This window comes from Talpa europaea (assembly GCF_964194135.1).
Source record: "Talpa europaea genome assembly, chromosome: 12".
Lineage (NCBI taxonomy): Eukaryota > Metazoa > Chordata > Mammalia > Eulipotyphla > Talpidae > Talpa > Talpa europaea.
The window spans coordinates 70,879,039-70,890,044 of NC_140079.1; the positions used below are offsets into that span (position 1 = coordinate 70,879,039).

General features: G+C 51.4%; 1 protein-coding gene across 1 annotated transcript; it reads right to left on the reverse strand.

Moving 5' to 3' along the window:
- Positions 1-2,522: 2,522 nt before the first annotated feature.
- On the reverse strand, positions 2,523-10,023 carry SLAMF8 (SLAM family member 8; the record flags this gene model as incomplete). Its single annotated transcript, XM_084250109.1, has 5 exons — positions 2,523-2,614; positions 3,781-3,882; positions 3,967-4,272; positions 7,380-7,706; positions 9,984-10,023. The coding sequence occupies 5 exons, from the start codon at positions 10,021-10,023 to the stop codon at positions 2,523-2,525; spliced, it is 867 nt and encodes a 288-aa protein (XP_084106235.1).
- Positions 10,024-11,006: the final 983 nt, after the last annotated feature.

Below are 11,006 nucleotides of genomic sequence, written 5' to 3' on the forward strand. Positions count from 1 at the left end.
ACAGGAAGGGCAGGGTCTTTGCCCCAGGACTGAGGCCAGACCCCATCTCTTCTCTCTGACACTCCCTCACATAGTGTACATATACCCATGTTGGCTCCATGTCTCAGCACCAAACTGATGCCCAGTGCCCCCAAGACCCCTCAGAACTGCGGGTGCATTATAGGCAGGTTGGGCCATCTGTAGGAGGATAAACCCAGGAGAGAGGCTTGTACAAGTGCCAGGTTTCCCATTTGGGCAGGAATTCTAGGATCCTGAGTTTCTAGGAGAAGAGGATTTTAGACGTGGGAGAGTGAGCTCCTTGGTACCGTGGCCAAGGAGGAGAGCTAGCACAGGCTGCACCATGGCCTAAGATGGTGGCCTGGTGCCTGTCCTTTCTGGACACAGCCTCCAAACGTATGTGCTCTTCATGGACTGACTGAGGATCTCGTCTCAGCCTGGCCTTTAGTGTAGAGTGTCCTGTCAGGGGCGTGGAGGGTGAGAGAACTGCAGTTTCCTCTGACTGTTCAGGCCCCAGGACACCAGGTGAACTGGCCTGAGCCCTATATCTGCTCTCTTTGGCCCTCTTCCTGGAGGGGAGGACAGTCCTATGGCGAGTCCTCGGCCATCTGTGACCCTCGTGTTCTCTGTGTGACAGATAGGAGAGGACTGGGGGGGGGGGCAGCAGGACTCCTTGTCTTCTCTCCAGCCAGGCTGTGTGTGAAGGTCCCTGAGGGTACAGGATTGAGAGTATTATCATCTTTCCAGGCACCCCATCAAGATCCCTTCCCCAGTGGAGTGGCACCAGCCCTACCTGAGAGCCATCTACCCCTTTCCTGTGCCCAGAGGGCAACCCAAAGGCAACACACTGACCTGGGATATCCTGGAATTTTGGAACACAGAGAAATGAACCCCCAGCCTTCTGGGGAGCCGTGCTCAGGAAGCTCATGCCACACTGCTTCAGTCCTGTCAACCAAAGCTTACTCCTGTACAGCCAGACCATCCCTCTCGTCACTCCCCAGGGACTGCGGCCCGTGGGGACAGAGGTGTCATAGGCCAGGAGTCTATTGACCTGTAGCTTCCCTGCTAGGTCAAAAGCTCTCTGTGGGCTGCATGCCACGTCTGGTGACGTCTGCTTCCCAGGGGTGCCGTGCACCAGTGCTTGGAAATGCTGGCCAGTGAGCACAGGAGGTATTTCCTGTTTACAGAGTCCTGGTCCAACTTGGTTTTATACTTGATTTTGTCAAACCAAATACCGCTTCCAACAAGATGTCCTGCAATTTCTTCCCATCCTTGCAAAGGAGTCCAGAGCTAGGCCAGTTCAGCCGTGCTTGTCTGGAATTTGAATATCTGGTGAACAACATGCAAAGAGAAAGAAGGGCAGATGGATTCCAGGGTGCCCTGGTGAATTCACCCAAGGCTGCCTGGTTTTGCCCTTTCTCGGGCCTATTTGGTGGTCAATGTTTTCTTTGGTTTGCTGAGCTGTGTATGATTTTCTAATAAATTCCTTTTTTTTTGCCTTAATTAAAACCAAATTTGTTTCTGTTGCTTGAATCCAAAGAATCTTAACTGATACAATGTTTTCCACTATCCTTAAATATTCTATAGAACATGATTTATTTATTTATTTATTTATTTTTAAAGATTTATTTATTTATGCATACCAGAACTGGGGCACAGGCCAGAGGTGCGGGTGGTGAGAAGAATCACCAGAGACAGTGGGGAACAGAACAGGCAGATTGACCAAAATAAACTGCTGAGGGGAGCAGCGGGTGAGTCAGGAGAGGTCTACTGTGCCATGTGGGTCACCTCCCTGGCTGGGGATCGAACTCATGCTGCAGTGCCTGCGGATAGCTTCATAGGTTGCATTTTAACCCTTTGCACCACCAGGGAGACCCCAGAACATGATTTTTTTAAATGGCTAGGCATTGAATTCTTTCTCTCTCTCTCTCTCTCTCTCTCTCTCTCTCACACACTCTCTCTCTCTCTCTCTCTCTCTCTCTCTCTCTATGTGTGTGTGTGTGTGCACGTGCTCACGTCTTTTTCTGGCCATAGAAATACTAGCTTCCATCAATTTCTCCTTTTTCAGTTCTGACATAATCCCTGAGCAACTTCCTGAGAAAAGTGGTGGAGGAAGGAGCTTGAACAGTTCTTCCTTATGGATGTGAGACCTAGTTTCTGACACCCTCCCCCATCCTACATGGATCTCTTTGTTCCTTTATTTATTCATCCATTGCTTTAATTTATGATTCATTCTTAATGTTGGAAGGATTTAATGAGTTGTCTCAGGCAGGAATACAAATAGGCTTCACCCTAGCTCTAGCTCCAATCTCTGAGCCACATGTGGACTCAGTGGGAAAGTATGTTGAAATCGTTGGTTAGCCACATCCCGCATGTCCCAGAAGGCAAGAGTCCTGATGGATATGCCACACACTCGTCATTCCTGATCTGAGGCAGCTCCTGCCCAATAGGAAGAGTCTCATCTGCCATGCTAAGAGGATTTCTGCTTTAGCCACTCAGGAAACCATCATTCACATTGGCACTTTTCAAGTGTTACACAGCTCTTCCGGGTGGTGGGACAGGTCCATACAAATTACAGTCATAATCTGGGACATAGGGTTGGACTCCTGCATATGAACTTTGAGGGGACAAATTCAGTTGACACTGAACAGTGTGTTCAGTGACTGACTTGGACACTCAGTTCCTGGATCCTGGAGAACTTCCAGTGTCCTTGGGGGCATGTCCTGTTGGGTCCATCTTGCCCACAGCAGAGTTAGGGCATGCAGAAAGAAGAGGGAGCATGTACAAGGCTGGGCCAGTGTCCTCTGTGTCATGGCCCGCAGTGTGACAGGAGGCCAGGTGGGCATCTCAGGAGGCACAAAGACCATGGTGTTTCCAGGCACAGCTGTACCCAATCACATACCTGGCAGTGGGGTCCCTCCCTCAGGCAAACTCTACACCAGGGGTGCCTCTGTCTCTGAAGCTGCTCTGTCAGCACATACTTCCTTCCTTTTCCCTGGCAAGGAGATTAGAAAGATGGTTACCCTACAGTGTTGGGACTCTTGGCACATTTGCCCTGGCCTGAGGTCTCTGACCACTAATGGTCCATGATGCCCGGAGAGCTGGGATGGGTGTGTCCCCCAGCAATTGGAGTTCTTTCAGGGCTAAATGGCCGGGGGCAGAGCAGGGCTGAGCCAGGTAGAGAACTTGGAACTGGCGGATCCCCAGTGTTCCCTTCCTTCTTCTCCTCAGAGGGAGGCACAATCAGCCCTGCTGGAGGGGCTCTCTAAAGGAGCCTTTTCCTAGGCATGGGGATAAGAGGGAGTGGATTCCCCTAGACTTTCACTCTATAACCTTTATTCATTCCAGCTGTCCCAGGAACCTCTGCAATGTGGCTGGTAGTGACCAGGCTTTGCCTTTAACAGGCTGAGATTCAGTGGGAGAGAAAGTGCTGGTCATCTGTGATTGGGGTAAGCTCTGGAGAGGAAACCATCTAAGTTTGGGCTGGTGGAGGCCAGGAAGGCTTCCTGGAGCTGGCTTACCTTAACTATCACGTAGGAGCTAGACGAATGGTGAAGGAGAAGGGTGTGTCTGGTGTGTGTTCCAGACAGAGAATAGAAGGTGCAAGGTCTGAAGGCGGCCCAGTCTGACTGGGGACCAGCATGTAAGCTGGAGGGTCATGGAAAGGGTTGGCAGAAGCTGGCAGGCAAACTATCTGAAGCCCAAAGAAAGGGAGGCCCACCCTCTGGGCTCCTTCCTAATAGGTAAGCTCCTCCCCCGCCTGAAGCACCTGCAGGAGCCTACCTGAGCAGGGCCTGCAGTGCCACACAGAGAAGATAGCGGCCAAGACCATGAACAGTGAGATGGGCACCACCACCAGTAGCACATCTTTGTAGGAGGCTCCCCCTGGAGTTGGACATGAAGGGGCCAGAGTCAAGGTGGGCCAGATGCTTTGCAATCCTTCAGCCCTGACCCTGGCCCTTGGCATACCTGTCTTGCGATGGCACCTCTCCCAAGGGGTGATTGTGGCTGAGTCCCAGCTGACGGGGTTGGAAATGATGCAGGAATAGGCCACGCTCTGGTCTCCTGGTCCCAGAGAAGCCCTGAGCACCTGTCCATCTTCCAAGAGGCCAGGAGTTTCGACACCAAAATCAATGGCCCCCTCCCTTCGCCAGCTGTAGGTGATGTCAGTGATGTTAGGGGCCCAACAGAACAGGAACACTTGGCATGTCTTGGGAGGCTGTGTATCCCCTGGTACAGCAATGAACACTTGCACCACGGGCCTGGGTACAGCATCTGGGCAAGAACAGTGAAGCAGTTTACAGGGAGGCATGGGGGGAAGGGGCTTGGTGCTGTCCCAGGATCCTCAGAGGTTTCACGCCACCTCTGACTGGGTGACTCTTGTTCCAAAGCCATGTCTGACTTCCCACTGCCCATGAGACAGAGCCTAAATACTTAGCTTGATGTTCAAAACCCCTCATGAAATAGCTGAGATCAACCTCTCCAGCTGTGCCTCCTGCTGGTCTTCCTGCCTGCCCTGACTAATGTACGAGTCTGCCAAATATGTCGTGCTTTTCCATTTGGTTCATGCCTTCACAAACCACATGCCTTTCTTCTCTTCCTCCTAGAACACTCCTATCCACCCTTCAAGGCCCCGCTGAGACACACTGCTCTGAAGGTACAGTTTTTCCTGATGTTTCAGGAATGGCTCTCAGCCCTCTAGCACTCTGTCTGTTCCTTGTCACAATAATTCCCTCATGAAACTTCATTCAAAAGGACAGTGAACATTTATGGAGACTGGCAAGAAAAACGATTCCTGGGTTTTTGGAGCTGATAGCTTGGTGAGTAAGACAGATACTGACAAGTGGTTATGAAGAATTAAGACAATAATTGCAAGAGTGCAGATTGCTAGAGAGGAGCAGGGGCTTGCTGTCTCTGGTCTCTAGCTCCCCAGGTGCAGAGATACTAGGGCTGTTCAGTGAACTAGAGTCCTGTTGTCCTAGGCTGTGGCTCCCCTTTGCTATCCAGGTTGATGAGGAAAGCTTGTCTCTGTGGCAGTGGGGGCCAGCGGGAGAGCATTCTAGTGACAACAGGAGGCCTCAGTCTCTGACAGCATTTCAAAGTCAAGCAGAGTAAAACCTCATTAATGCCAGCTCAATCTGGTGGGATTTGTGATATGAAAAAAGGAAAGATTTGCTGGGCACACTAATAGTATAAACAAAGATTACAGGGGGGATATTTACACCACTTAAAAGGACATGCTGCTTCCAAACACGATCTGCACAGTAGAAACACCCATTGACATTGCTAGTGACGGATCTGCTAATTCAAATCATTCTTATCTATTGTCAAAGCAGAGCTCCTAAGGCCGCTGCTTGGCAGCTTTGTGCAATTAGTTCTAATCACGCTATGTATTTGGAAGCAATAAAACAGCAATTTCCTTAAAATCTGTAATTCAGATGCTGAGAACAGGCATTTTAGAGCTTAGTGGTGTGGGTGCTGCATGCATTACCACATCAATGTCCTCATTTCACATGTGCCGCGGCTGAGACCCAGGATCCAGGGCTGCCTGTGCGGCTGTGCAGGTTTCACATGACATAAGGGCGCTGGCTAAGGGGTGAGAGGTGAAAGTGGAGGTCATGATATAGAATCAGCTCTCTGCTCACCAAGCGGTGGCCCTGTTCTGGGCTGCACACCTCTCCTCTGCACCCTCTAATTACACTCTGAGCCTCTCACCCAGACACAACAGTTAGCTGTCTCTGGGGTTTTTCATCCTCCCCAATTTGCTTACTGTCTTTCTGTCCATCACTGTTTCCTTCTTCTCGGCTATCACCCAACCATTCTTAATAGTGAAGCTTTTTCTCTCCTATACTCTAACCAAATTTTGAGATTTTAATAAAATAGTGGTTTGGGGGTTGCTCAGATCTTTTCCAAGCCTTTAGGTAGATAAACAAGAGCCAAAAGTCACCCTTCCTTGACCAGCAGAAATATGGTGGAGGTAATATGGGCAGGTGAGGTGGGGTGAGTAGCGGCAGGGATGGTGGTGGAGGTAGTATTGGAGGTGGAGGTGACATGGTGGAGGTAGTGATGGTGGTGTGTGTGGAGGTGGTGGTGATGGTGGGGGGTAGAGTTACTGCAGAGAAAGGCCTGAGTAGACCCCTGTGAACCAGCCATCTGTTGAGGTGCTTAGAGCAGATGCGTGAGTGAGCCTTACATGGAGCAGAAGATCCTCCAGGCTGAGCCCTGCCAGCCCATAGAATTGTGAGAAATGAAAAATAGTTTTTAACCTCTAGGTTTATGGAAAGTGGCTCTGCTCACCATTATTCCACCAACACCACACTTAATCTGTAGGTTATGCGATGGCTTGTTTTGCAGTAATGAATAACTGAGAGAATCAATGAATAACATGAAATTAAAAATCTCTAAATGACATCCAGAAAGAAAGATAAAACAAAATGTGGATCCGTGCTCCTAAAACACACGCAGTATTGCAAACCAGTGTGGCCTCAATACAAAAATATAAATTGATTCTTAAAAAGAAAGCCCAACCAATAAAAGAAAATTAAAAAGAAATAAGGGCCTCCCCGGTGGCGCAGCGGTTGAGTGCTGGGTTGCGAAGCTGCCGGCGACCTCTGCGGCGCCGGTTCGATCCCCGGCTGCTCCCCGGCCACCTGAGGAGGGTCCCACATGGCGCGCAGACCTCTCCTGCCGCCCGCTGCTCCCCTCAGCAGTGTGCTTCGGTCTTTCTGCCTGCTCTGCTCCCCGCTCTGGCTCTGGTGAATTCTCTCACCCTCCCGCGCTTCTGACTGTACCCAGTGCATGTATAAACAAAAAAAACCAAACAAACAAACAAATAAATAAAACATGCCTCTATAAAAAAAAAAAAAAAAGAGGTTTAAAAAAAAAAAGTTAAAAAAAAAAAAGAAATAAAATAAAATTTTTATTCTTCAATAATAATTTAACTTTTAAAATGAAACACCGTGTCATAGTTTTATTGGCAATATTTATCTTTCTTTTTAGTGGTGCATAAAGTAGCTGATGGCTTGAAATGATGAAGCACCTGTAGCCTCTGAATTTCACCTTCATGGGCAACAATATGGCAACATTTTGATGCCCATTTACAAATGAGAAAGGGAAATCTCAGGGAAACTAAGCAGGTGTTCGAGGTCGCTGAGTCAAGAAAAGGTTGAGTTGGGATTCAGATAAGGAAGGCAGGGTGGCCAGCCCTGGCAGGCGCTCCCCTGGGGAGCCTGAGGTGTTCTCTTAGATGTGGCTGTGGGTGCAACTGTTGCCTGAATCAGAACTGAGATCAGAGGCCAGAGGTTTCTGGAACCTCGTCTTCCGAGCTCTTTCTGGCAGGAGACCCTTCCAACTCTGTGGGAGTGGGCTCAGGGGACACTCACCATACACCTGGAGCTGCAGCATCTGGGTCAGGGCCTGGCCTCCCGTGTCCACCAGCAGCACAGAGAAGTTGCCGCTGTCTCCAGACTGTAGCGGCCAGAGCTCTAGGCTGAGGTTGCTGTGCAGCCGGGCTCTGCCCTGGAAGCGGGAGTGGTACAGCATCTCTGGCGAACCCCGGAAAAATGTAGCCAGCAGCTCTTCTGAAGGCCAGAGCGATCTCCAGATGACCTCTCGGACTTGGAAACCTGGGGGTGGCTCTGCCACTAGCAGCGCTGAACCCCCCACCCGGGCGTGCACGCGGGCCCCAGCCACTGCCCCTGCAAGCAGTGCTGAAAGAACAGAGTTAGTTTCTGCCAGCAGGTGCCGGGCAGAGGCATGTGAGTTGAGGATGCACAGAGTCAGGGTCTGGGAATAAACACAACAGTAAGGAGAATCTTGTTCCTGGGTCCATGGAGCTCAGAGAAGCAGCCAGACTTTAAGCAAACAATAAAAATATATGAGGTATTACCATGGGAAGGAGGTCTGGGAGAACACAGGTAGAGTAAGCTCCCCAAGTCTGGGGTTCCCAGAGAATTGGTTAAGCTGAGATGGAAGGAGGAAAGGAAGAAGGCCACCAAGTGGCAGGGGTGGGGGGTAGCCGTGTGGGGAAGTAGTGTAGGCAGAGGGATGGGGTGTATAGCAGGTAAAGGGAGCAGGTGCAAGGCCCGGAGGGTGAAGAAGCTGTGCACAGGAAACTGAAGGCAGTTCTCTGTGGCATGAGACACTGCCCTGCCCAGCGGTGCAGATTCACAGCCTTCAGACCACTGAAAGCAAAGCTGGAACCTGGGGTTTAGCATTCCAGCCATGGGGACCTGGGCTATGTTTGAAGCAGGTACGTGAGGAGGTGCTGGAAGCTCCTGCAAGGAGTAGAGAATGCCCTGAACAGCTTGGAGCTGCTGTTTTTGTCTAAAGGCAAATGGTAGAAACACATATTGTGGAGGGGCGCCCTGCGTGGGGAGAAGGGTCACGGTGGAGCTGGGTGTGGATGGGATCTGGCAGTGAAGGAGACAAAGACACGAGGAAGGCTGCCAGGTCAGTGAGACCCACTGGGTCCATTCCCTGCGGTCCGGAACAGGAGAAGCAGAACCAGGCTGAGCTTTGCTGGGAACAAATTGAGCTGACGGGTGTAGGTGACACTCCCTTCCAGATCCCAACTCCTTCTCCAGATCATATCTGCTCACCCTTGAAGCCACAATGCCCCTGACTTCTCCACCTGCCACCACAGTTTCCACTCTGTGCTCCCCAGTGGCCTGGGCTCCCCACCACCATTGCTTCATCCCCCTTCAGTTCCCTTATTTATGAGTCAGTAGCTCGCTTGCCCTCTAAATGCTCTTCCATCTCCTCTCCCCGGGCCCACACCTATGTAGCAGCAGGCGGCAGAAGCAGGCACACACCCCTGCATGAAAGATGGATTTGCTGAGCCCTGACCTCCTCCTGGCACGGGGTGGACTTGAGGCAAGGGCCGATGTTTAATGTATGCAGGTGCTGGGGTTGTTCTGGAGGGTCACTCAGCCGCCCGCTGGCACGCCACCTTGTCCACCTCATTGCCCTCTCTGACCTCAGTCATCTCAGGCCTGACTGTGCTGACTTCAGGGTTCAAGCAGAATAGGGGTGACACAGACAGATCTGCCCTGCATGTCAGTCAGGACCCCCAGGTCCTGCCTGGTCATGGCTCTGGCCCAGATAAGCTGTGTAGCCATCATCAGGTCCCTCCTCTTGTTGGTTAAATGAGGGGTGCACCCAGCTCTACCATGAAGAACCTTTTTAACAAGTTATTTGAGCCTCCCATGTCCAATGAGTTGAAAGACTTGTGAATCAAACAGATTGAAGCCTTTTTTGAGGGATTTCCTCCACATCTATAAATGTTGAAATCTGCAGGGACCCTCAAGGCTAGGACCGCGGGCCTGATCGGGGGACACTGGAAAGTAGATCTTAGGATCTTGGTCTTAGGATCCCTTGGTAACCAAGGAAGGAAAGCCAGGAGTCAGGAAGGATGGAGGGATCTCCCAGAGCTGAGGTACCTGACTGCCAGCCTTTCCAGCATCACAGTGGCAACCCCAAGTCCGTATGTATTACATTTAACCTGCTTTTGTCTATCACCCCCACTCAGGATCCCTTCCCTTACACAGGCCTGCAGGGGGGACCTCAATGATCCCACAAAAGGTTGGAAAGACATTTCCTATTGTAGGAGCCCAGGCTACCCCACTCCACCTCTCTCTCTTCAGGTTGTATTTAGAATTTCTACCTGTCAACACTGCCAGGTCCCGGCCATTCTCACAATCACTTCTTTCCAAATCACTGATGCCACCGGACTCAGTTTTAACTGCTGGGGCCCCAACACAGCTTCTGTCCTTAGGACATGGGTGCTCCTGGGGCTGCCCCTCCCCCAGGACCTGTATCTTTCTGCATCTGCCTATCTTTAAAGATGCCCAAGGACTTGCCTCACTTCCCTCCCTAGCTCCTGGGTTCTCACCTGGGGTAGGGATCCCTGCTCTGATATCTGGTGGGGAAGGCTGGGGAGAGACTCTTGGCTCTCTGGGCATAGACCACCCACTCTCCTCACTTACCCTCCCAGAGAAGCAGACTCCACAGCGGCCACACAGCCATCCTTCTCGAGAGGCAGGCACACTCTCTTCCCAATCTAGACATCCCAGGGCAAGGGGATGCTTAGAAGGAACTGGGGCTTCCGGAAAGCCCCACATTTGGAAGGCGGAATCTTGACTCAGAACAAGATGCCCCAAAAGTGAAAACATCCAGAGCAAAGTGGAAGTTGGTCGCGGGCCTGGCTGGCTTTCAGGAGCTGATTCTTGTAAGTCAGCTTCTTTCTCGTGCTGATGGTTGGCCGGTGTGACCATAGGTCTCTGCGGGAGACCACATCCTCCTCACTTACCCTGCCCACTCCCTGCCCTTCCTCTGTAGCCAGAGCATCCTCCAAACTGCACTCTGAAGTTACTTCTTGGCTAAAATCCCCCGGTGGCTCCTGCAGCCCTGAGGATAGAGCACACAGGCTCTCGGGAGCAACTCCAGCCTGCTGTTCCCCGCTGCTCCACCATCCCCATCCTGGGATCTTTACACACATCAAGCCAGACTCCCCCTCAGATCTACCACTTCCCACTTCCATATGCTTGTCCCTCTGCCAGCCATGCTGAACCATTCATTGGCCCCTCCCCACCTGACCTGGCCCGCCTTGCAACTGAAGCTTCCTCTTGGAGCCTTCCAGGCCTCAGGCAGAGTGGGGCCTCCCCTCCTCCCCTGGGCCTGCTCCTTCTCCCTCATCCTCTGAGTCTCTGTGTTGGAAGTTTCTCATGCACAGATCATCATCGGCGAGGTCTTGTATCCATCTCCGTGACCCCAGCAAGTGTGTATATTCCAGATATGGTCGTGTGTTTTGCTGAGGTGGGTGGAAGCCCTAAATTCTTCTCCAGGAAGATCTTACTGTCCCCCTGTCTGGGACCAGGGAACCTGGAGACGGAGCGGGCTAGGGCCTTGCAGAGGTCTCAGGGCTGCTGGGCTGGGACTGGGCTTGACCTTTGGCATGTGGTATGTGTCCTAGTCTTCTCTTCTCATTCTGTCTCTTCTTAGTGTTACTT